At 40.8% G+C, this 27,355-nt stretch overlaps 1 protein-coding gene across 6 annotated transcripts in view; it reads right to left on the reverse strand.

The window, feature by feature from the left end:
* Positions 1–26,716, reverse strand: part of ATP13A3 (ATPase 13A3) — a 61,164-nt gene extending 34,448 nt beyond the window's left edge. For 2 of the 6 annotated variants that reach the window (XM_030028610.2, XM_030028605.2), the window contains exons 1-6: positions 26,555–26,716; positions 25,106–25,159; positions 4,412–4,505; positions 2,259–2,432; positions 1,294–1,464; positions 902–972 (exon numbers count right to left, since the gene is read on the reverse strand). In XM_030028610.2, coding sequence (XP_029884470.1) covers positions 902–972; positions 1,294–1,464; positions 2,259–2,432; positions 4,412–4,505; positions 25,106–25,143 — 548 coding nt within the window. In that variant the 5' untranslated portion in view covers positions 25,144–25,159; positions 26,555–26,716. Of the gene's footprint in view, positions 1–901; positions 973–1,293; positions 1,465–2,258; positions 2,433–4,411; positions 4,506–7,754; positions 7,838–25,105; positions 25,160–26,506 lie in introns of those variants that run through there. The other 4 variants (XM_030028606.2, XM_030028608.2, XM_030028607.2 and 1 more) reach the window with 4 other exon arrangements.
* Positions 26,717–27,355: the final 639 nt, after the last annotated feature.

Raw genomic sequence — 27,355 nt, forward strand, 5'->3', positions numbered from 1 at the left:
TTGCAGAGTATGTTTCTTCTTACAGAAATTTTGGCTATTTTTCTTTCCTTCAGTCCCTGGTCAGTATTTTTTTCTATATGTAGTGCTTGGACTTTTCCACACGATGGTTCAATGCAGTGAACATTGATTTAAGTTAAAAAGAGGTTGTATTTCTGATCCGAACTCCTTATTTTAACAAGCAGTCGTCAAAAACAGAGAAGCCTGCGTTCATTTAACTTGTTAGCTCTATGCTAAGGCCTTATCAGTAGCGTCAGATAAAAGAACTTTCTTCTTCAACCCTAACGTCATGCAACAGTACTGCTGGATAAAAGAAAATGCAGCGCATCACATTCAGTGAGTGCAGCTAGTACTGCCCACTAAAAGACGTTTTCTATCAATGCAGGAGACCTGTTTTTGTTACTAGAGAGTAATAAAAGAGGGATCAAATTCAGCTCAACTGGACTAGAATGTAGCAGCAGACCTACACACAAAGGTGAGCAACAAGATATTCCGTGAATTCCCCTCTTCCTACATACTCCTTTTGGGTCTAACTCAGCAGCAATGCAAAAAATATAGGTTATTCCATCAGAAGGAAAGTTTTTAAGAGTTTATAGAGGGAGAGCTACTGTCTATAAACAGGTGCTTCGATTCTCAAATAACACTCCGAGAACAGGCAAAAAGCCTGCAAAGGCATGCAGCCTGTCACCCTATACGAATCATGCTCGATAAAGGTAAATTAAACAAATACCTTCCTTCCAAAGTCACACCAAGTTAAAATCTCACTATGGTTCAAACAAAGACTCAATGAGCTAAAACAGCTGGTCAGAATACGATACCAATTTTCACCATGTTCTTAGGCACACTATTGTATTTAAAAAAAAAATGCAGTTGAAGCACAACACAAAAAAAAAAGTATTCTTACCGTACAACATCAAAACTTTGAACTGAATCATTCCAGAAATACTTCACGCTGTGATGTGTAAAATAACGAATCTGAAAGGGCAACAGACAGATATTAAACTAGCACCGCTTAACTCCTCTCTTCTGACTGACTTTATTCTGAACAGCACTAGAAAGTGGATTTAGAAAAACTTCACTGAAAAATGAATAGTTTTCTTTTCAAAATAATCTTTCAAGGATTCCACAATTTCCAGTAACAGGTTATTGAGCAAAAGATTTGTGCTCCACCCAAAGAATGAGTTAGCCTTTTAGACAAAAGTAGCAGCTCATGTGTACTGTATTGTGTGTGTTTACTCTAGATACTACTTGAGATACTTTGAAAATTAGCAAGCGTAGTATTGCAGGTTTACTTACAGGCAAATATTTTTTCAAATCATTTTTATTCTCTTCTGCAGCAGATTCACAGAAATGAACAGCATGGCCATTTGAAACCTTGTGTATAATAGGGTTAGGATTCTGTAAAGGATTGGCTCCCAAAGAAGGCATAAGGCGAACCTTTGCACAAAACCATATCTTGAATTCATCCTTAAAAAGAGAGGGGAAAAAATGAGTTGGTTGAAACATCATTTAAACAGCATTTTACTACAATATCTGTAGCAAAATGTGTCAACAACAGATGACAGATTAGCAGAGCCATACATAACTACAGAAGATATCCCCAAGTTAATATCAGCTACCTTAAGAATACATTTTCCTTCCACAATTCTAAAAGCATGTTTTTTGCTGAAAGATTTATTATTTTTTTTTAAAGCAATGAGTCTTGGTACTTGAATTTTGACATCTTCAGCCCTTCACAATTTAAAATAGTTGTTCTGTAGTAGGAGGAACTACGCAATACCTATGCATTCAGCTGCACCCACCCTGCAACTTCAAATAACTGAGGACTTAACACAAGATCATAACCAGCAATTGTGGAGGAAGAAAAATCACTTGAAATCAAACCACACTTGGGTCTGCAGTTACACCTTAATTCAACAGATCTGTCTTTCCTGAACAAGGGAGAAAAACTTGAAAACCATGTTATCAGGTTATATGAACAAGGTATCTGTTCTGTAACTTTTGATGACAACAGCAATCATGTATTTAATTCTTAAAATCCAAAAGCAAAGACTTTCTTTTTGCTATGTCCTCTGCAAGCAGCTGTCAGTCTTCCCATATGGGCAGCAAAGCTATATACAGTACCAAGGAGCACAGTTCTGCAGTGCTGTAAAACAAAATCATGTCTACATTGCAGGCAAGGATTTGTATACTTTAGCAAGCAGCAAGAGGAATGTAAAACAACTGTAAACTGGGAGAAGCACACCCTCCTATAGACTTACAGTTGTTCTCAGCAGAACCACTTCACAGTCTTTAAGCGTAGTCCTTTTGCATGTTGCTTTCACACGCCACTGAGGCATCCAGTAGAGGAGGAGGAGAAGAAAGCCACCAGAACAGATCACTCCTACAGTAACTAGCACCAACTTCCAACGACACAGATCATAACCATAGATCTCCTGCATGGAAACAGAGAAACAACAAACAATGACCCTCTTTAATTGCTCTGGCTTGGGAAGCCAACATTAATTTTTCATAAGTGCGGTGTTTAAAGCGAATCGAATTTCAAAGCCATTTTCTCCTTTTTCTTTTCTGGGGGAAGGAAAGATGTAAAAAACTTAACACATGACATGGAGGCAACAAAAAGGAGGACTGTTTTGCTCAGTCAGAAATATAAACATCAGTAAAAGCCTCAGAAAGGCAGAGCATATGCATCATTTACAACATTTCATTACAGGACCTGACTCCTCTCTGCATTGCTCCCTAAGGACTTAGGTTGCAACACAACCTACCTTAACTCTCAGTGAACGACCAAATTTTTGACCACGACCATGACCCAGCACAAGTCAACTAAGCAGTTAGAAGTAAAAGCATATTTGGTTTAATCAAATGCTGATTTTACCACATTAGCTAGTATACATAGTTTTGAATACTAGCACAGCATTAGTTTTTGTTGCTATCATACATAGTTTTTGTTGCCAGCAGAATTTCATACTTTCTAAACAAGCATGAAAATATATTCATCAAACACTACTTTTTAGTACAGAAACTGGCTTATTTTGTCTGCCATTTAAGAAGAAATGCTACTGTGAAACATCAGAAGCTGCAAGCTGCACTATCAAAGGTTCTGTAACTTGCACCAGCTGGAAAAATTCTCTTCTCCCATTAAAAAACCCACAAAGTATTAAGTTTGCCTTGGTCAAAGGCAAGTACCAACTTAACCTGATGACAGCCAGGAACAGAAAATAATTCAGTGACTTACTAGAAGCTGTGTTACATTCCCGAGTTTCGCATTACATCATTAGATTATATTTCCTGCTACAAAAGGGCAATGAAGTTTCCCATTGAGTCCCACCCACATTGTTCATATTGACACCAACTTGTTGCAAATTTTTTTGTACTTTTCATTAAACAGTATTAGAAATTGTTTAAACTCCTTTCCTAAGAAAAGGCTTTTCAACAAGTTCCTTTTGCAGCCTTCTCAGCTGACAAAAATCAGAGACAAAACCCATTCTCTGTTACCCCCAAAACACTAGAGTCAGTATTCACTCCTTACTAATAAAAACAAGTGGGTGAAAGATAGTGGGAGAGGTTAATGCTTCTTTTGGGGCAAAACAAAATTATTTCTTCTGAAAAGCATTTAGTTTAGTGATCAGACCATAAGCATCTCAGTTTCATTTTTGGTTTTACGGTGTATTTGCCTACTCTCCATATTAGAGCTGGTCTAGTGAAGAGCAGCTTTTCCTAGCAGCGTGCACAAAGAAAGAACAAGGACTTCAATTCACAGGAAAGTACCTTTTTTTAAAACAGAAATCCCTATATATCCTAAATATTTTCTGCTATCTCTAAAATGGGATAGAAATTTAAAGATCAGCTGCCACTGTTTTCCTGTCAAAACTAACTGCTGCATCTTCCAGGAGAAATAATAAGAGATATCATTGCTCTAGTAGGAAGCAAAGTTTATGTGCTACCAAATACCCATAAAACTGCTTGCCATGCTTTAGGGAGTGGGTCTTATCTGCATAAATATGAATATGCAAGATTATGCAGAGTACAGTCAGATTATGGAGCATTAACCTGTTTTAAATGACAAGAAAAAACCTCCAAGATTTGGAGAAAAGAAAAAAAAACACCCAATACTTTGCTTCCATTTTTGTTTAAAAAAAAATGGTAAGTACCAAAATCTTTTATCATTGGACTGCTGACCTCAATGTAGCCAACCCAGAACCTTTGCAAAGGCTTTCAACAAAAACACTCCCTATCCCAAGACTACATTTCTTAATACCAAAAAAAGATTATCAGGGATAACCATATAAAATTGCTTAACTCCTTTAAACGGAGACAGTCCACTTCCTAATGTAATATGCCCCACTTAGAGAGAAAACCATGAAAATGTGTTTCTTTCACTGTATAAAAACACATGAACAGAATTAATTACCATCTCATCCTCCTCTGCTTTATTGACAAATTTCTTTTCTTCTTTCTCCATGTTTAGTACGATATGGAACTTCTCGACTTGAGATATGGAAGACCTTTAACAACAAAAGAATTAAAAACTGAAGCAACATTACTGATTTTATACTGAAGTATTAAGTTGTTTTATTTTCTGTAAGTGCATACACATAAAACACACTGACAACATATTAATATATATCTTAAATTTGCACTGTTACTAGTTTCCAGTAGTAATGACCCAAGGAGCTCTAGTAAAGCTTTAAGATTGAACACTGGATGAATACAAGTGAAATACTGCAGAAACAGCAGGCTTTGAAGGAGGGAAAAGAGCTTGTACCAATTTAACTTGGTTACATTGTACACACAGCAAGCAGTTTTTGGTACATTCTACAAACTTCAGGATGGAAACCTAAATTAAACCTGTAAAAAAAAAAAAAAGCCTTCAAGTAGGTCAAGATTACACGTTTCTATCATTCTGTACTGTAATAACTCCAGTCAGATGCTTTCAGAAGCCAGGCTATCATCCACAAGGAAAGGAATTGTACCCCCAAGATGTGCATGTCTCATCTGAGAAGAAAAACAAGTATGTGCTAAAAAAAGGTTTGTATTTCTAAATCACGACATGCTTAATGGTCAGTTAGTCTTTTCCCTTCTTTCCAATTTTTTTACCATCCAATTTGTATCAATGGGTTCATTTCTTATTGTAAATTCTTCTAGTTGCAAATCTTGAGGGGAGCTTTGAGTATAGATTATGATCAGAAGTTTCATGAATAGGGAAGGGCATGAAAAAATATGAAGTGACTATGAGATGAACATATTGCACACAGATCCTTATTCCAATAGGGAAGAACTACAAACAAAAGGCTACAACATAGTGTGAGGCTCATCAGAAGTTTCAACATCACAAACAAAGAAAATCAAATTCAAAAAGCTAAATTTTTGAAATTAAAACTGAATCCATTTGGGCACCTGTACCTGTTAATTGTATACAATTTGTAATTAATGCACCTGTATTATATTTCCACAGGACCACCCTACCATATTTAAAACCACTGAATAGCCAGTGCTCACCTGCCAAGGCATGGATTAACTATCATTCTCTACACTGACAACGTACAACCTTTGTTTTCATTTACTGCACACATAAATCTCTCTGAAGACACCACTTACTACCACAGCATATAAGCAGTCCTCAAGTATTAAGGATTCACTGTTATAGCACATATAGTTACTGTAATTGTCATTTTTCAGACAGAAGGCTGTTACCAAAAAAAAACCAAAAAAAAAATCAAGGTGAAAGCCATCCACTTAACTTCATCTCAGCTGTCCATTGAAGGCTAGGATGCCACTATTCAAAATACTTAGTATTAGGTAGCATTATGACAAAAGCACAACTGTTACCAAGTTCTTTGCTGTCATTAACTCCCCAACATTTTCACAAATCAAATCACCAGACTTCAAGTCAGATCCCCTCAAAGCCAGCCCCTGGATCCATGCACTTACACTGAGCAGCAATGCCAACTTCAAAAGGTCCTTCCTCCCAGTTCCTGCAGTTTATCAACATCATCACATCCTCACGTGTTTTCTGCAAGCTACCACCTCCTTTCCAATTAAGCCAACAAATGAAGGAGGAACCTAACACAAAAGGTTTCTGTTGCTGCCCAAATCTGGGTCTCCTCAGAAATCTACCCCACTGCTGAACAAGGTCCTAGTGGGATAAACACACAATCGAAGCAAAGAACTGCATCGCAACACAGGGCTCGGTTACAGGTGAAAAACAACTCAGCACTTCATAAATTGAATGCTTGATACAGTTTGTATTTTGTTCTGTATGGAAGGAAGCAAATTTGATAACAACTGTCATCTTTGATAGAAACACCAGCTCACATGCTCCTTGCTTTGTTAAGCTGAAAATTTTCTATTACTATCCAATACTGAACTATGAATACCTTCCTTACTGCAGATTAATTTGGAAATCAAGCCAAAAGATGTGCACCACTGATATACTTCCTTATCTGTTGCAGAAATTATGCAAGTTCTAAAACACTTTTTTGTTTAAATTGCCACTCTTCTTTTTATCCTGGGAAAAATACATATATGCAACCAGTTAAAATCTGTCCTAAACCTACACAGGATTGCTAAGAAAGCTCCTGAGAACAATCTTTGAATTAATAACATCAAACAACTTTCTGTATACTATACAAATCACATTTAGCCAGAAAAAGTTTTGTGTATTTACAGAATTATACTTCTAATAGAGTTCACAGCTCCATGACAGAATTACTATTTATCATACTTGAACTAGTCTGCTCTTAAACAAACATGCATTTCCCCACTATAGTGTACTGCAACATCAAAAAAAGTGCCTGCAGGCAAAACTCCAATCTTGATGAACATATCTAGCAACAACTATACTTGATACAGGAAAGCACCAGGCAGCAAAATAAATGCAAACAGCTTCAACATCAGTAAATCTCAACTGAGATTTCCATATGGTCAACGCATCAGAACAGGCACCTTATGGGACACCACAGCAGCATGAGAGAAGTGCAACTGCCTTAATTTAGGGCTGTTCGACAGCCAGGAAGGAGCGTCAAGTTGTCAGTCTGAAGAAGCACGAAGGGAAATCTCAGCACTGAGAGCACCAGCAATAACAGCTGGGTAGAATCACACAGGGAGTACATGAGAAGCATTAGGAGGCTATTTTTGACTCACATCATTAGCTCCATCTGCATTATTTTATACAGACTCATTTACTGAGCGACCTTCAACTAACACACACATTCTCAATATTTCACATACTGCCTGTAATTCTCCATATTAAACTCAAATTCAAATCTCTAAACTTAGAAAACATTAGAGATATTTTCTTACTTGCTGGGTCATGAAAATCATTACTATTCAGCAACAAAGAACAGCACTCTTTCTCCAATCTTATCCCTTTGGGCACATCATCAGCCCAAGCTCATCATCAAGAGTTCAAATGCATAACTTTGGGTTTGCTTTGGGTTTGTTTCTCACTGCCCTGCTGAAAGTTGGGGTTGAACACCACCAGCACGGGCGCCCCATGGCTGCCCTCTTTGGAGGTGACTTCAGGCTGCTGGGTCAGACTGAAGAAAGAAGTAGCAGCATCTCACCAATTCAGAAGAGACTTTAGCAATCTGCATTTGATCTTTACTTCTTTCTATAATATGGTGGGAAATTAAACATTTCAATACTTAATTAAATATTTAATTAAATAAATATAAGACCCAGACTTCTCAGACTACAAGGGAATACAACATTTTACTAGTACTAGAATTGAAGTGAGGTTGAAATTCACTCACAAGAAGCAATGTGGACTCAGCCTCTCTCCGGCACAGATTCCTTGGAGTGAACAGCTAGACAAGTCCTCTCCCGCTTTAAAAAACTAAAAATAGCATCCAAAAAGCACTATTTATTCTTTTTAAAGAAAGGGGCCAAAAACAATGGAAACGGCAAAAATTACTGTCACTCCACTTACATAATTTTTACTCATTGAGCTACTATTGTATAGCTAAGCATATTCTAGAGTCAGAAAAGTAGGAAATATCAAAAAGGTCTGTAAAAGAAATGTTGTTTGCCACTGAGACTAAGAGAATGAAATAATTTGCAACATTTTAGAACATAGGTCTAAATTTAACAAATGTTATAGCATCAGCTGAACAGTGTCTGAACTGTACTTCTAAGAGCATACATTTGAATCACAATCTGCAACTTTGTAAAAAAAAAAAAAGTATATCAAAATTAAGTTAAACTGCATTTGCTATTTGCCTCTGTCGTGAATAGTATATAGTTATGAGTAGGGCAGCACTTGCAGCTTCAGATTTAAGTCGATATTATTTTGGAACTAAAGTAGATCACAAATTGGATCACTGAAGAAATTACAGCAGTGTACAGACCTTAAAACTACATGCATCCCCCACAGTGAAGAAAATGTTGCACCTTTTCTGAATTATCTGAATTACACCAATATCTATTTTCTGATCTACCCTGACTAAACAACCAGGATACCAAGCAGTTCTACCAAAATATTTATAGGCAATAAACATTTGTAGCAACAGTATAAAAGGTGCAAGTGAACTCATGGCATATTTATTAAGGTAAATGTTGTTAAAGAATACAGTAAGTCTCAATCAGTATGCCTGAAGAATTCTGCAAGCCACACTTTTGAAGGACTACTAGCATATCTGAAGTCAGTTTTCCAATAGCTGGCATAATTAACAAACTACTTCAGTACAAATTTTACCCTTCAAGCTGGGTTTGGGGGTTGGGAAGCAGAGAACTTCCCTCTGTTCTCCTCAACATTTGTCCCAAGTCCATAATCCTTAAATACTAATTCTGCTTTAGCATACATACATTGTTGCCAGCAGTTTATTCTTCCAGTTTTCCAGTTTAACTGCAAGTTTCATAATTTCAAGAGAAAAATTCCACGGTCTGTAAAGACTACAGCTACAAAAGAAGAAACTTTTGAGGTCTCCTGCAGTCACTGGGTAATTTAAATACCAAGTTTCTCAGATGAAAATACACTTTTGACAGCTTAAGTCTTTAGTAAAAATCCATGTATGGATATGCATTAAAAAATTATCAAGTTGTTACATATGCTTATGCTGCCATCATTCGTCTGCTTAAAATATGCAAGTAAATAAACTTATAAACTTCTATCTTAAACATTCCCTATTTTATTCTTCTCAGATATTCATAAAAATCCTGAGATAACTAAAAGAGTTTCTCTTACCAACAAGCAGTCCAGCAGCTGTCCTCTGCACTTGCTTTTGTTATCATGAGTTAGTGAGGCAGTTCTTAATAACTGAGACCCTATCTACAAGGGAAGTCCTGACAAATGAACTATTTTGTCTAAAATCTAAAAAAAGTCTCCAAGGGCTTTTCAAACTGTTATCAAAAGATTAACATATCAAAGAAAATTTGGCACTGCTTGGAATGCCTTTTTTTTTTTCCCTCTTCCCTCCAGTGTGGCCGAACAATTGCAAGACTGTGGCCGGGCTGGCGCGGAGGCTGCGCTTCCAGGCATCAGCCGCCCGGTCCAGCTCCTTCTATTCAAACCACAAATGCCTCACCAGGAGCCTGCAGACAGTTTCAGGTCTATGCACAAGTCCTGATACTATCTGCCCAGCTAAAAGCATATAAGCTTCTGACCAAACCCTTCCTTGTATTTACAGCTGTTCTGAGTGAAGACAACATTCATTTTGAGGAGCTAATCGATGATAAAGGCGGCAGTTAAGAAATACACACGTTTCTCACTCTCAGCATTTTACAGTTTATGACAGAGCATAATGAAGCAATCACATACACCATATTAGATGACCTTTAGAGATCAAGTGCAACAAAGCTAAAAAAGGGAACTTGGTCACTATCTGAATGTTGTAGAAACGAGTTAATTTTCTGTACAAGACAAGGATCAACCAGCCCTGCTTTGGTAAGAACATAAAGAGCAAATGAAAAGCTAGCAAGGCAGACAGGAAAAGCAAGAGACATGCATGGGAACAGCCAAGTTTAAAAGCCACCTATGTGCAAAGATTAATATGAGTCAATTTTCCTCAGCTCCCTATGTAACCACGGTCATTAAATAAACCAAGCACCATAAACTTCTACAGGAAGAGAATTAAGATCAAAAAATCCTGACTGACCTGTCTAGAAAAAGATCACGGTATAGATCAAACATGAAATCATATTCCTGAAATCTGATCTAGTGTCTTACTAAGTGGCCCGTCTGGCCCTCCTGGGTCCAAAAGGAACCATTATAGTATCTTTAAGGGCTACTGAAAGACTAAAAATCCTTTTCCAGAACTTATTTACAACAAATACATCCTCCATTAAGAAACACTTCACAGCTCTGGAGTTGCAAATTAAGTTTCTAAGTAGCTTGATGTCATTACAAGTCTTTCAGATTACTGAATTTAAAAATATCTTGAAACAGTCATTCTTAACTGCAGATAGTGCCTGTTCCATAGCAGACAGACATCATCTTCAACTGTAACCTGACTAGCCGTCAAAATACAGTAAAACCCTGTTTTGTTTTGAAACTAGAAAGCCAAACATTATTTCAGTCACTCAGAAATTAAACATTTCTGCACTTCAGAGCCATACTTCCAACCCTTTACCACAAGAAGGAATCAACCTCACAAGGTAACAGACCTTAGAAAGGCAATGTTTACCATCAGGGCTTATTCCTGTTCCACACGATGCCCACACATTGAGAGCAGTTACCAAACAGTCCATTTTTTCCACACCTTATGACAAAGGTTTTCGGCATTCATGCAATGGACCTACAGGAGGTAAGTAATTGCTTTACATATACAAAACACCGTATACAAAACACCAACTAATGCTCAATCTCTGCCTTACTGGCAGTTATGAAATTAAAAATTGAAGAAGTACTCAAACTAGAAGAGCAATAACAGGCCAGGAAGAAGTATGAATGTATCTTCTGAGAACACATTCAGTTTCACAATACCATCTGATTTCTTAGCAAAGATGAAAACACAGCCTGGGCTACATTTGACCATTAGCAGAAGAGGATGGCAGTTAATTTTACAAAGCGATTTGACAGAGGAAAAGCGTATTCTTTTGCCCTGCCATAGAAGCCAGCTTTCCACATCACCCTGCAAGGGCTGTGTATCAGGTGCTGCACGGGAACACTTGGCACATCCAAGGAGATGGTACTTTGGAAGACAGTTCTGCACTCGTACCTCAGGCCAAATGCCAAAAGATGCTCTGAATATTAACTGTTCTTCAAAATTTTATGGTTGTAATATGCCCATATGCATATAAAATGAAGTACCTCTTATCTAACTACTAACAGTAAAAAACAATGAAAACGCCTCTTCAAAATTATTCCAGAAAGATTAAGAACTTTCTTCTCCCCAGACCACAGAAACATTTCTCAGCAGAAAAAAAAACAAAACAAAAAAACCTGTTCTTGACCCAAGATCTCCTTTGCCATCCTGCTAATGAGACTTTCTAGTCTACACAGGACCTGACAGCACTGACCATGCGAAGTTGCATTCAATACATCGCTTTCAATGCATGTGTAATAGTTAACCTGATGTCAGAATTGCCAGCAGCCAAGGAAAAAAGTTCTAGGTATAGCTTAAGAGATCATGCTCTAGAAGCAGCACACTTATAAATGGAGCTATAAAAATAGAAGGAAAAGTCTTATCAGCTATTACTACTTGAGCTAGCAGGTCCTGCCCATGCCAACTGCCAATGAGTTCCACATACAATACCTGAAACACTGAGTCTAAAACACTGACTTCATTTAAAACGTACTGTACCAATAAATAAATGGACAAGGACACAAGGCTAAGAAGATGTAAGGATCAGAAAAAAAAAATAAAGGTAAAAAAACATTTGGGACCACATTCTTCTCAAACCGTATCACATAACATGCTGCACACATTAAAAATCAATCACAAAAAAAAGCAAACTTGAACAGAACATTTCAAGTTTTCAAGAGCTGAAACCAAAGCTTCTGCCCACAGGGTCTTGGACATAAGTCCCATATTTACTTTCCAGTCCTTCTCCTTTACATAAGGGATCCTATTTTAGCATCTATTAAAATAATGTACTATTTCCTAAAATTTCTCCACTGGCTGCTTTCAAAACAGATCGGCAGAACCTGCAGCACTCTAAATGAAAAAAGGACTATTTTTAAAAAGATTTGCAATTAAAAAAGCTAGGAATCTGTTTTAAAGGCTATAAGAACACCCTGCTAAAATCCACAATATGACATCTTGTCTCCAAACAGTCTGTTATCAGAATTCATCATCCCTCATAAGTGTCAGTACCTCCTCAAAGGAAAGAGTTTCCAAAGTTCCTTTTTATGGATTCTCACAGTCTTCAAGGAGCTTCTGCACACAAGTGTGCCTGCACGCAGCATTTTTGCTTCTCTGATGTGCACCACTGTTGCAGTGACAACTTCCACTTAGTATCTAGGACCACAGCCACAATTTGGGGCAGATGGGATTACGCTACACCCTGGACTCAGAGGGATCCATCCATCTGAGCTGCATCATAATGCTAGAGACTTTTCGCACCAGCTGGCAAACCTGACACCATGTGCAAGAGCCTGTCTTTGCCTGTCCCCAGAACATAAAAGCCAGGTCACTCAAAGACCACTTCAACACTGATCCCTTTACACCTGATGGGCGACTTAGCCAAAAGTCTGGGGATATCACATTTTTGTGACCATAAAAAACAAAGGTTATCACATTTTACTTCAACAGATACTATGATGAATTTACACATGTAATTTAAATTTCTTTGTAAAACTTTCAGTATTATTTTAACATATCAATATTTTTACAAGTTTGTAATCCACGCTACAAACGCAAAAGACACTCTCCTTGAGAGGCAGCTTCAATCTGAGAAATGCACCTTACATGAATGGAAGCCAATGCAATTTACAGTTCTCCAGTAGCTTGAGGCTGAACCCTTAAATATGAAGTTATCCACAGAATGAACAATAAATGTCTGGGTAAGACATACAAGCTAGAAGAACCATGAAAGATCAAAAAACCTCCAGCTATATTTTGAAAGGAGTTAAGGTTATAATTTGTACTACAAACAAAGCTTAACACTTTAGTCAACTAACCAAGCTCTAACAATAAGAATGACATAATAGTTTAATGAATACATGGAAATTTTACAAGTACACGAGCTAAATTTTAACAAAGCCCTCCACTCAATACCTATTTTATCACTTCCCATCTTGGGCTTTCTGTTATAATACAAGCTTTTGTTTCTGTGTTTAGGCTTAAGGAAGACCATTGTATCCAACAATCACCAAACCAAAATTGTATTTACATTTGTAGAGTGTATTCTTTGTAAAGTATACTTTTTGCAGGCTGCAATAGCAATTGCAATGTTTATAGTAGAATATATGCTACATTAAGGAAAGATAATTCTACATCTAACAATAAACTCAGTATCAGAATTCATCATGACAACAAAGTACTATAGCCAATACTATACTCAAAACTTACTTTTAACTGCTCTTCAGATCGTTATTTTCAGACCACTTTAAAATTTGTTGTTAACATAATAGCACATGCACAAGTTGAAGACACGTTAGAAGAGAATTTAGGAACACAGTCGGTCATATCAAGGACAACTAGTCAAACACTTAACCACCTAGGCTTCCAGGCATCTCATTTGTCTTACTTCACGCAGCAGCTATTTACATTAATGCAAATTTTCAACTGGTAAATCAAGCACCAAAAGTCAAAATTGCCCAAAGCTTGTTCTCACTCTCAGGCACACAGAAATACAGTCTTTCCTTGTTTCCTTTTTAGATTTCTGGATCTCCTACCTGGCTGCCACGAGGGAAAGAAGATCTGTCCCACAGTCAGGGAATCCAATAAAGCATACATTTATTTTAGATGCTTATTGTTTCTTTCCGCTCTTGGAAGAGTATTCTAGACATTTGGGTTACAATTCACAGACTTTGACAACAGAGACAATGAAATGTTTTATTTATTCTTGGAAGAGAAAGTTAAACTGTTTCAAATACCTTGGGTAAGGCATGGCACCATTACACCCAGCATGAGTTTTCAATAGCTAAGTACTGAAGCTGTTTCCAAAAAGATGTTCCTCTCTTGCATGGGGCATGAACTTTACTCAGTCCTTCTATTTGATTAAATAACCAAGACTATTATGGTCAGATAATGGAGATGGCAAAGATGCCCCATCCCAGCACCAAGAGAACTGCAAGTATTCTAGTGGAGAACTGGGACTCTGAAGACCCAGATCCAGCAACAATGGGTCCTTTCAAGGAAGCATTTCCCCTCAGGGGCCGTGCCAAGAACCCAACCTTTCCTGCGTGGCTGCCGCCTTATTGTGCGATGCAGAGTATCTGCTTCCTGGGATATATTTGCTTTTGTAGTATGGATGCTCAGTAAAAGGAGGCAATGACTTTTTTCCTCTTCCTCTAAATTCTTGGAAAATATTTTTGAGGTTAACATAAGAACATTTGAATCAAATTTCTGTTTGCTTACAAGGAGATCATCAAGCACAACCAGACTAATCACAAGAGACGAACTTTCCTCTAAAGTTTAGACATTTAACTTTTGTTTCCTCAAAAGCACATACAGTTGGCATACAGCTATGACCACAGCATAGTTTGAGAACCAGTCATACTCATCATAAGCAAGCAATCTGCTTTAGCATCTTTCTTTTCTATCCCATCATAAGTATGACTTAGTACCTTTCGTTGCTTTCAGCTGAGCGTTCTGACACAAAGCAGTATTTCTTCACTTCCCTGACGTTGTGAGGTAAGATTCTTAAAGTTCAACTATGTGACTGCTAAATACACACATGTAGAATATCTTCCAGATTAACAGAAATAGAACCAAATTGTACTCACTTCTAAAAATTCATTCCGTAAGAAGATCTATACATGCAAATAGGTTAAACTTCAGCACTTAAAACTGAGTTTTCTAATGTTTACTGAAAGTATAATTTTTTTAAACAGTCATAATAAATTGATACAAAGCCTTAAGTATGTGGCACATTCGCTTTACTTAGAAGAAAGGCTTCAAGGAAAGAGCTCTTCTTGTGTGCAACCAAACCACCAATCAATAGAAATACGATGCATGACAGAAATTGCTAAAACTCTACAACACTAAAAATTAAAGTTAAAAGGTTGTATCAAAGAATTTAACACAATTTAAGTCGTCAAGCAGGACAATTTATTTGCCTTGATCAAATTCTAGTAACTGAAATAAGTAACAGAAAAATCTGCCAACAAGTTCCATTCAGAGATTAGACTGCTGTAGAAGACGATTTTCTTATGCACAGGAATTTATACAACCTGACAGCTTAGCTCCTGAAAATGATTAATTTACTTGCAGATGAGGTAAGATGAGAAAATCGAGGGGGGGAAAGTTCCACTCTCTACGTCCATGAACAGAAGTTTGACAAAGACAAGAAAAGAAGAGACATACAGGACTGTAACATTTAACTCAATGCCTTCATGCCTGTAATGTAAACTTTGGCCCACATCCATCTAGCTACTATATCCCAGTCATTCAGAACAGTCCTACAAACCCAGAAGAGCTTTAGATATTTAGTAAACAGTTATACCTCGGAGAAGGACTTTTACAATCCAAGAAATTAAATGAACGCACAGCAGCCTACTACAATACATTTCATCATTGCCTTATATAGCTCAGTCCAAATGATACTTTGCAGCGCATGTGTACCTCTTGGGAATGATTTCCGCAGCATAAGCAGTGGGAGATGTCTCCTGTATAACGGAAACAGACTCTGCAAAAATCTGACACGTGATCTCCCTTCAAGTGCTGCAATCTTCTCAGCACTGATGACAGTCAGTAAAGGTCTTCAGACTTGCTTCTCCCAGCAAGCAATAGCTTTTGGTTATCACTCTATTTATACTTAACTTTTATCCTGCAGACTTACCTAAAAGGAGAAGTTTTCCTTTAACATACCATGTCTAGAGCAATATTTACATCCACATTTGAGCTACCTTTTTTAGAAGGGTTTTTTTTTTTCCTAGCCTATGAACTTTTTTATAACAGTACTAAGAGATGTAACTGTATCCACCTTCTCTGCTGTAAGGAGGAAAGTTAGTTTTCTTAAAACCAAGACTGAAGTGTTCTAAGTAAGTACATTAAATGTATGAAGGAGCACTCTTTCCTCAAGCGTTGACCTCACAAACTGAAATATCACCACTGTCTAGCCAAATATTCAGAAGTAGCCTCTTCTCAGATACCTCTGGTCCAGATGCTCTACTCAGATTTCCCCCATCAGCCTTGTTTTTTCATAAATGTTAGGTGAAAACAGAGGTCAGCTTTCTAAATTACCATTAAGGACTGCCACGGTCCTCCACATACATTAAATGCGTAAGTAGCTTTTACTCTATACCCTCTGAATGAAAATAACCAAAGAATAGAAAGCCTGGCTGAAGGCTAATAGAGTAACAAAATAACAGTCCCTGAAAGGTCAGATCAAATGTGCACTTAGCCCAGCATCCTGAAGAGCAGCAGTCAAGGAGACATCACAGGTAGAGTCATATAATGATACTTCCCAGGAGACTCTCCAAATCCAGTGACTTCTACTCCAGATGGTGCCACAGTACCCAAATCCCCATCCCCGTCTTACACTTCGAACCCCACAGTAAAGGGATCATGGGCAGAACACAATATATCTGAAAACACCTGAAACACAAAGTAAGCAATGTTTTTTTAGCCTGGCTTTCTACACAAAGGAAGAGGGGGTGGACATTCACAGTTTACATAAAAGTGACCACAGGGCAGCTCTGTCAAAGTTGACAACTCACCCTGAAGCTTCGACTGGATCATAAGACTTAAGCATAAACTGAACCCCTTGTAGAGGCTCTGTAGAGTCCTCAAATTCGTACACTCCTTACAGAAACTACAGCAGAGTAGCCTGATTCCAGATGCAGTAGGCTTCATCCAAGATACCTAGCAAACCAGTGTGATTAATACGGTTAGAAATCCACATGTGCAACTTCCTCACAGACATTAACTTACCTCCCATCCCACCTGCAAACATACCAACAACCTCAGAGTTTTTTAAAATGCCTTCATTTATCAAGGCAGAACAAAAGAACTTAGGAAAGACACAACTTAAACACTATCACGACTAGCTGTATGAATATGCACTTTGGTTTCTCCTTAGCCACAGCACTTGGGAAAGGAAATTCACAAGCAACTACTTTATCTGAATGAAAGCAAAACAATCAAAAAGGTTTTGAAAAAGACTGAAGCTCTGAACATTACCTTATTTCTATGGAACATTAAGAAGGGAATCAACCACAAGTTACTGTATTTTTACTATCTTTCAATCTGATATTATAGGTATCAAGCCCACCCAAGGAAGGAGGAAGTTCCTCCTGATTTCCTCCCTGATGGAGGAAAGCATAGATATAAAACACACACTTCAAGAATCTAGCAAAGATAAGATGGAAGGACACAGTGAAACACCGAACAGATGATTCACCACAAAACACTGCACCATGAACTTAAAGTCAACTGCATACGTAGAGCTCAATGTCCAGAATATCAAAAATTACAGCCTCCAAGGAAAGAGCTTTACAAAAGGTAAATTACTTCAATTTAGCAATAACTCAACAGAAAGCATTTTCTCAGGGTGCACACCAAAATATTCTCAACCTGAGAGAGCTTCTGTTGACAGTAGCTAATCAACCAGCACAATTACTATCTGACTACAGTCTGTGCAAGTTCTCCTACCACATCCATCAATGTTACATATAACAAACGTTACCTGACTTCAGCTGGACAGACAATTATGGCACTTAATATACTATTGCTTCCCAGACATTTAAGCCATCAGAGGATAACAGCAAGCAGAAGAAACTGAGGCACTCTCTGTTTGTTCCACATGCAAGATGCAGACTACACAAATTCAAAATACTTTGCATTGAAACCTAGCAAAACGCTCCTATGATCCCTTCTGCCAATGGAGTTAGTGGACCAGCAATCTCCAGCAAAGAGACAGCAGCAATTTAATGTACCAGGCAATCACTACTGAAATGACCACAGGCTAAGAACTGGTGTTACAAATGCTACTAGCACACCAGTATCAGCTTGAGGCACAAAAATCCTTCATAACACATCCTCAGAGTGCAATTATGCCAACAGTCTCACTACTGACAAAAGCTGTCTTTCTGGAGAAGGGATGTTGCTGGATATAGGAAAGAGTGGCACAGAGAAGAACGCTACGAGCATACTCTATAGCACACAAATATAGGTAAGGACTCCGTCAAGCTGACAAGACTGTAAGTTATTTTTCATTGTGCTCTCCCCCTACAAAAGGCATACAATTTCTGTGGTGAGACATTATGTGTATTCCTACATTTTTGCCTCTTTATTACTATAATAAAGCTACTTCTGCTGGAAAAGACATGGTCATAAGAAAATGCAATTTATATTGCAAACAAAAAATAAAATTTGTAGATGAACTAACAGAACTTAAGAAGTCAAGAGCCCGAGTACACTTTCAATCAACAGAGACTGCACAACAGTCATTTTCCAAGTGCTTCTGTTCACTCAGAAACATTACATCTGCCTCTGCTCCACACACATGCCCTTCACCATGGGTTGATCTCACCCAAACACTAGATAACTGTCACAGCATTACAACTGTACAGAACAACAAATAGGCAGAAGCTGTGTTTCATCCATACATTGTTGGCATTTAAAGCCCAGCTGTCCAAACTGGAGTCAAAACCTTTTCACACCACAGATCTTCAATATTGCCAGTATTAAGGCTCAGCAGATTGTCCCTAGCAATAAAGCACAGCTATGATGCAGGGAAGTAATATCATGACCCTCCCTTGAAACACTACTTAACTTTTTTGTGGTCCTCACCAAATGGACCAACCGAAGATAGGGTTAATCCAAAGAATGCACTCCACAAGACTGCACATTTGACAGCCCTTTTATGTTCCTGTTTGAATTACCAGTTGGTCTGAAAAGAACTTTTTGCTGGCTTGTCAGATCTGCAGTACTGCTATAGTGACAGAAGCACCAGTTTTAGACAGCAGCACCCTCAGCCAAAGACTGCTCAAGCCAATGGAACAAACCTTTGAATTCACTGGGCTTTGGATCAAGCCTTCACAACTTAGTGACAACGGCAGATATGTTAAGATTCCTCCACTCCTCTAAGATAAAAACAGTTCCCCTGTTTGAGAAACAGAGGTAAGAAAAACTATCCCTCTGCTCAGAGAAAAAATTCTCTAGCAATTCAACAGTAATAGGACTTTTCAGGAATCATCTCTACCCAGAAGTTATACAGTTCAAGAAATACTATTACAGGGTGAAGGTGAAGTCAGGCAGGTAATGCAACGTAACTGCCAACGCACTGTACAATCTCCACCTTGGAGGCCAACCCTGATCTACATCACTGAACTTTCAGCTCCTGCTATCTACTACCGCATTACACACATCCTCCAGAATGAGGATTTTGTTGACAATAAATGTTGTGGCAGATCTAAAGGCCAGAATTCACAAGGGTGACTGTACTTTTCTTCATTGATTTGGAGACCTGGTATGACAGCAAAATGCATAGAGTTAATTGAAATGTTTCCCCACATTCCAGTTATCCTACAAATCAATCACTGAAATAGAAGAACTAGTTGGATCCTTTGTTTTGTCTACTGCAGACAATCAAAAGCAATTATAAGAGTGCCTGAAAATAATGATATATAAAATACATGGCTATACTCGCATTTGGACTTTCCACTTCAAAATCTGTCCATCCTCACTTAGGCTGCCTGTACTGGTGAATATACCAAAGCATGTGTTCTTCAAAAAGATCTTCAAAGCCAAAGGTGGAACTTTCTAAGTATGTATCAGAAGCATTAGGGTTACCACCTGAGTCTAAAGCGGTAATCTGAAGCTACTAAGACTAGTAACATGATTGAAAATTCCTCAGTGCTCTGCTACACTGAAGTTACACTGAAGTCACACACACACACACCCCCCCCCCGTAGTACCTCCACCATGGAGGTTTAGAACAACCTGACAGCACAAGAAAGCTTGTTCCATTTGCAAAAGGCAGCATCCCAGAGAAGAGAGTAACATCCAGAACACCGTATGTTTCCAAACAGATACAAGCACCACGGTCTAGCTATCTGAACCTGTGCAAAGTCTAAAATCACGATTGACCAAGCAATAGACAAAAAGAATTCTGTGTATTTCCCTCTCCTTGGCCCACACTAAAACTAGAATCCTATAAAACAAGATGAAAGGAACATCAATAGAGAGTTTAGTCTATTCCCCAACCTTAACCAACTATACCAGTCTTTCTCAACACACTAAATTGTTCTTCATGGCCACCAATAAAAGACTTCTTAAAGTACCATTTTTACTGTGATAAAGTCAAAAGCTTCATCGGTGTTTTCCTTGATGAAACTTAATCCCACTTCAATCTGCCCATCATGGTCATTGAAAATAGCCTTTCCTTCTTACAAATCTTTTAAATACTTGAAATCTCTCACATTCCCCTTAACCTCCTCATCTCTTGCCAAAATAACTTGGATGTTCTTCCATCTTTATGAATTTGTTTCCTCGAACTCTGATCATTTGCATTTCTCTCCTCTGAACTCTTTCCAAATGGTCCAAATTCTTCTAGAATTTTGGCACCCAAAACAGATGCTGTCTGCACATTGAGAGTATACCAACAGCAAATAAAGCCAACGGACTTAAACCTTACATCTCACAGACAATACTCCCGTTAATACATCCCAGTAAGATATTTGCCTTTTCTGCAAGCAGCATGACACTGACTCATGTTCAACTTGTGATCCAGTACACCCCCAGGTCCTTTTTCTAGTGCCTAACCAGTTATTCCTCACCCTGCATTTGCACAGCTGATAATTCCTGCCTAAGTGCAGTACTCTGCATTTGTCCCTATTGAATGTCATCCTATTTTTCAGGTCGTTTTGAACTCTCATCATGTCTTCCAACACACAGTCCCTGAGAATTTAATAAGCACATTTAATCAGCCAGTTGACGGATGCTTTCATTAAAGGCAACGATACCCAGGACAGAACCCTTCAACATAACCTCTCATTTCAACACTGAATCACTAATTACTGTTCTCCGAATAGGATCATCTACCCAATTTTGCATGTTTCCTAGACTACTTTCCCCAGATCATGTCTCCATTTACTTATGAGGCCATTAAGATATGGAAAACCTTATTAAATAAACCAATGAATCAATCAGGGACAAGAACTCCACTGCTTCTGCCACAGCCACAAAGCCTTCTGCTCTGCAGTAAAAAGGTATTAGACTTTGGACACAATTGTTTTGCCACAAATCAGTTCATGCTGTTATTCTTCTTGTAGTTATCTTCCAAGCACTTGAAAATAGAATGTTTGCTTACTAATCTCAATTGATGGAAAAAAATGAGATAAAGTGAACTGTCAGATTTCAACTCCTCTTCTTCAGCTCTCTTCCATTAGAGCTCTCTGAAGACTCATCCTTTGCTAGTCTTCTAGTACTTCAGATTATTTCTAGATAATATTTTTGCATTTTTTGAGAATCGTACAGTGAAGCTTATCAGGGCCAGCTGACACAGGAACATCTAGAGGAGCCACACTCTAGTATAAAATACTACCTCACCACAAGCATTAATAAGATTAAGCACCTGCGTGACACTATGTTAGAGAAGAAGAGCAAAATAGGCACTGAGCACTTTACATGTTCTGCACCTTCTGTAGATACATACGTTCTCCACTGAATCAAGAGAGACATTCCCCAATCTTCCTCCTGCTATTAACGTACTTCTACAGGAAACTTGCTAGCTTTTATGCCTCTTGCTAGTTGCAATTCCATTTGCACTTTGGCCTTTCCAATATCTGCCTCTACTATTTTTTTATACATGTTCTTCATAATGTGACTTACTTTCACACTCTACATGTATTTTTTTCTTACATTCAAAGTCAGTAAAAGGTCATAAGTTGGTCTTACTACTTTCTCTACTTCTCAAAAGCCTTCCCATTTTGCTGTTCTGTCTCCTACCCTTTATAAGGATCATGAACTCTGATTTCATAGCCGTTGCCATTTATCACCTTTCTTTTTGACATCCTCTAGCTAGAATAAAATCTAAAGGAATTGCCATTTTTGTTGCTGTATGTACCTTCCAAACTGAAAATGTCACCGTCACATAACTTTGATAAAGGTCAAAAAAGAAAGAGTTAGGTATTTTGATTTTGAAGGATGGTCTTTTGGTCTTAAATACCACATAAAATCTCACCCAACTAGAAGTAATGGACTTGCTACCATTTCCAGTACCTGGTCCTCTTCCAAAGAGCTGCTTTAAGCTGAACAACCCAATGCCACAATTCTAATAAACCAGAACCACAAAAAAGGGCTAAATTCTTTCAAATGAAAAATATACAATGAAAAAATAAAAATACAGAATGTATGCAAAATGCAGCTAATTCTGGTAGGACTGATAGGATTACGAACGCGATCGACACTGCACCACTTCAGAGCAAGCAGCTAGACTCCATGGCCACAGAGACCCCTTCCCAATCCCAACCCGTGCACGGCACTCCATGTAGATGGTGCTGAAGTTATATATTTTAGAAAAGGAGCAGCAAGATATAGCACTTCAGATCTTTGCGCAGATCACATCTGTAACTCCTGAACAGTAACTGTGAATCACCCATCCTTTTTTATTTAAGTCTGCCTTTCAGCTAGCGAAGATTAAAGTTTACAGTCTTATTTCAATCAGGAATAAAGGTGTCAGACTTGAGGCTATAATACAACCACAGTTTACTACAAACTGAACTTTTGTTCTCTGCTAAGCAGATTATTTAACAAAGGAAGTAGATTTTTTTATGAATGAAAATTATTTTTAGCTCATTGTGTAACCACGAAAGGCAAACACTTTAGCATTACTCTTATTTAAAATATTTTTTTAAGTGTCTAATTGGGAAATTAGGATTTTTTAACTAGGATTTCTTTTGTACGAACTCTCCCATGCTAAACATAACCAAGCACTAGTCAGAACGCCTGGTTTTTTTCGCCACTGAAAGAACACAAGACCTACTAATTTGCACAATACTGTGCCTACGGACCAAAAGCAGTCTTGGCCATACTAGATGCCATGCTGTGGAAACCGGTAATCCCTGCCCAAAAAGGCATACACTTACATACACACTCGGTTCTCCAATGCAAGTCTTCAAGCCATTCAAAAGATGACTCTAAATGTACGCTAAAGAAACATACATTTTTACATTACGCTGATGCTGTTTGGGCACTGAGAAAATGAGATCTAAGAAATTTTCTAATTTCCAAAACTCAGAGTTTTAGAAGAATTAACTAAAGGACTTTGTTTCACAAGGTATTAAAGGAATGAAACCTCTTCCCTCCATGCCAGCTACCATCAGGTTCATACCAGACACACATTTAATAGGGAAAGTGTTAGAACAGTTCTCCCTGGCCTGCTGTTAGAGATGCTTAAGCATACCACTCAACTCAAACATTTTTCACACTAGAAGTAATAATTCCTACAACAGACCTTGGACAAACTAAGTCAAAGTAATCCACTGTTGGTACTTTACAGAAATAAAGCAAACAGTGTCTGAAGGTTTCCAGAAAAAGGGAACAAGGGTGCAATGGTTAAGATGCTTGACAAAAACCTGGCCTTTCCATGTCAGTTCCCAGTTTTAGTACAGATTTCCTCTATGACCTGGTAACCCGCTTGGATCTAGCTTTAATAATAAAAAGGTATTTTACTCCCACAGAATAAATGGAATTTGTCTCCATACCACTGAAAATCTGAGTCTTGTTGACTGTTTTATACTCCACACTAAAGACAGTGAGGATGCTACGTCCTCGTGGCAAATGAGAAAAATTAATCTGAGGGCTGCATGTCAATACAGATTTTTTTAAATTTCTTTTTTTACAATCATTTACTAGGACCACAGCAAAGCAGCTTGTCTGATGCACCATGCCTGTCACATGGCACGCTAGCAGAAGAGGACTGAATCACAAAGTTTCCCAATCACACTCAGCCATCGTGATGCAACTTCCCTCCCTGCTAGGCAGCCCCCACGCTCCCTTGTCAGGCATTGCAAGCTGCCTGACCAGGCAGCTAGGACCTTTCATCCCTCTCTCTTCAGGTTACGAATGCATTAGTGCCTGCCCGATGAAACTAGTCACCAAGCCCTCCCTAGAGGAGAAAGGGATGAATGAAAAACAAATACAGGAACAGACACTTGATTCTAGAAGACAACTAACAAAAAAATTAAGGGGTGAGAGCATAGTAAGCTCGAAGTCTAGAGAGCACTACCAGAAGACACCAAGCAGAGCACCTAGAACAGCACCGCTGCTCCTGGGAGGTATTCGGGAAGGCAGAAGCTGCTGTCCAGCAGCTCTGGTGGAGACAGCCTCTGCAGAATTCCTCAGATCCCTTTCCCTGCTTTCTCCTCGTGGCACGGACAGTCAGCTTTGGCCAAAGCCAAAGTCAACAAGAAGATCCCTCTTACCCATTTTCCAAAGCACTTTAAAAGCTGAGTACTTTGGAGCACATCAGTCTTTCCTAGCTAACCTAGGCACTCACGCTGGAACACTCCATAGAGCCAGAAGCCAGTGTTCTTCCTCACAGGTGACTACACCAACAATACACAACATTTTTATTTCACCAAGCCATCTCAACCATACACTTCTTAGAAGTCAGGAGAGTTAAGTCAGTACCAATAAATTTCCAAGTCAATTATACAGTTCAAAGTTTACATAGTAAATCTTTAAACTTTGTAAAGTTGTATTTGTACTTAGCCAACAAGAAAAAGCAGCTTACACATCTAGCAGTATGTGGCCCCTACTGTCAACACTACATACCAAGACAAGCATTTCCTCAGTGTACATGCAGCCAAGATCTGTAGCAGTGTCACACATGAGAGCAATATGGACACTTGAGTTTATGAGGGCCTGACTTATACCATAGAGTATATTTAAATATAATGCCAAAAAAAGCTGTTTCTCCATAGGTTCAAGAAAATCAGTATTCTACAGGAGATAACACAGTGTTGTGCAAAAGTCAGTTTTACTTTAATAAAAGGTAAAAGTAGCAACTCTTTCAGAGATGGTGGAACTGATGGCAGAAAAATATAGCTAACCTGTCTGAAGAGCCAGTGTGTGGACAAATCTCATACATACAACGGCTGAGACACCTACAATTTAAAAAAAACAAAAAAAAAAAGTCAGAGGAATGAATAGGCTAAATGAAACTTAAGCTTAATTGCCCTAGCTAAGAAAATACTGTACAGTTGTAGTGAGTGCATACAGCAAAGAAAACACATTAACGAATTCTAAAACTGGAACAAAATTCTCAGCAAGCTCAGATGAAGAGGAAGCAGTCAGTTGGCACGGCCAGACAACTAGCAGCACTCCTGTTAGAACAGTTCAGAGTTAACCATCTCCTATTGCTGGAGGCTATGCTACCTCAGCTGAGGGAGACAACAGCTTCTTGAAGGGCTCCAAAAGCTCCTCCAACCACAGCACCTGCAGGGATACACAGATCCCTGTGGGCACGCCAGAGCACTAGTGGTAGCAGCAAGCTTTTGGCGCCAATACTGCAGATACTCAAGTTGTTCTTCTTCACCTTAAGTATCAGTGCAGTTTTTAAAACTGCCTCACGGCTTCCCTTTCAAATTTCAGTGTTTAATTCACCGAGTAGTTGTTTATCCCTGAACAAGCATAAACAGGCCTCCTCTCCGGGACGAAGCTGCGGTTGTCAGAGGTGCTTGCAGCGCGAGATCACCATCTCCACAGCCCAGCTGACAGAAAAGTGCTCTGCAACCTCTGCCACCAGCAGCATAACGCACCGACTCATCTGCTGAAAAACGGATGAGATCCTCCGAGTCCTCATCTTGCACTCTGCTGGGAAAGTTTCTCTTTGCTACCTGATGGCTAACATTCCCCGCCGACCCCGCCACTACAAAATAAGGGGACGCGCGCCCGAGCAGCGAAGCGCTTTGCGCGCCGGTGCTCGGTCACCAGGACCCGCAGGCAGAGCCGAACGCCGGGCAGAGCGGACGGAGGAAGCGCGATCGGACTTCTGCCCGAGCCGCTGGAGGTGCCACCGAGAGCCCGGGCCGGCCTCGGGAGCGGACCGCCGCGGCTGGCGCGAAGCCGGGCAGCGGGAGGGGCTGGGGAACCACCGGGCCGCTGGCTGGGGGGGCGCCGCACGTGTCCGGAGACACCGGCGGCCGGGAGGCCCCGGGCAAGCCGCACACAGGCTCTCGGCCGCACGCCCGCCCCCTCCCCGGGCGGCGGGGGCGGCCCCAGCCGCCGGACCCGCTCCGAGCAGCGCGGGGGGGCCGCTACTCACGGCAGCGGCCCCGCCACGACCTCCGCGCCCGAGCCGGGCCGGGCCGGGCCGCCCCGCGGGGGCTGCTGCGGGCGGAGGAGAGGCCGGCGCGGCTGAAGGGCGCTGCGGACGGCCGCGCCGAGCCCGAGGCGGCGGGGCGCCGCTGGAGGCCCGGCCCGGCCCGGCCCGCGGACCGACCCTCCCTCACCTGCCGGGCTGGGCCGGGCCGGGCCCGCCGCCCCGCGGCCCCACTCACCGGCGGCGCCCTCAGCTGAGCCCCATGCCGGCGGGGCGGGCGCGGGACCGGAGCGGCACCGGCTCTCCCCCGCCCCACCCCGCCCGCCCGGCGGCGCGCCCGCGGCTGCCTCGTGAGGCGCGACCGGATCCGCCGCCAACCGGCTCCACGCGCCGGCCGCGCTGGGCGGGGGCAGGGAGGGGAGCGGAAGAGACGTCGCCGCGGCACGCCCCTCCCGCCCCGCCCCGCGCGCCACGCGCGCCACGCGCCGGAAGACCGGGGGGCCGCGCGGCTCGGGGGTTGGGAGGGGGCGGCGGGGGCGTGGCCTCGCCCGGCGACGGGGCGGGGCTTTGCCGGGGGCGGCCTCGCGGCAGGGGCAGTCAGTGGGGCAGGACGGGGGTCCCTGGGGCAGCGGGGCCCGGGGGGGCCCTCCGGAGGGGGGGGGGGGGGCCTGGGGACCCGCCGGCGCGGGGCAGCGCCGGCGGTCTCGGCCGGGGACGGCGGTGGGCCGCAGGGCCTCACTCCAGGGGGGGGAGCGGCGGCTCCCGGGGGCCCCCCCGGGCCGCAGGTGCTGGCTGTGGGGCGTCCCGCGGGGGCTGGGGGCTGGACGTTGCCCCTAAAAGCCAGAGATCCCCGTGGAGTTGGGGGCCAACTCCTCGAGTGACGCCCCCCCCCCCCCGAGTTACACTGGCTGGGCCCTCAGTTGCGGTGGGCTGGGGAGCGGCACCGCGGGGGGGCAGTGGGCCCAGGCCTTCGGGCCTCGGTTGGAGGAGCCGGCCCCTGTCCCGGGCAGGACTCCGTGCCACGGCAGGCTTGACGGTC

This window comes from Aquila chrysaetos, chromosome 10 (genome assembly GCF_900496995.4).
Source record: "Aquila chrysaetos chrysaetos chromosome 10, bAquChr1.4, whole genome shotgun sequence".
Taxonomy (NCBI): domain Eukaryota; kingdom Metazoa; phylum Chordata; class Aves; order Accipitriformes; family Accipitridae; genus Aquila; species Aquila chrysaetos.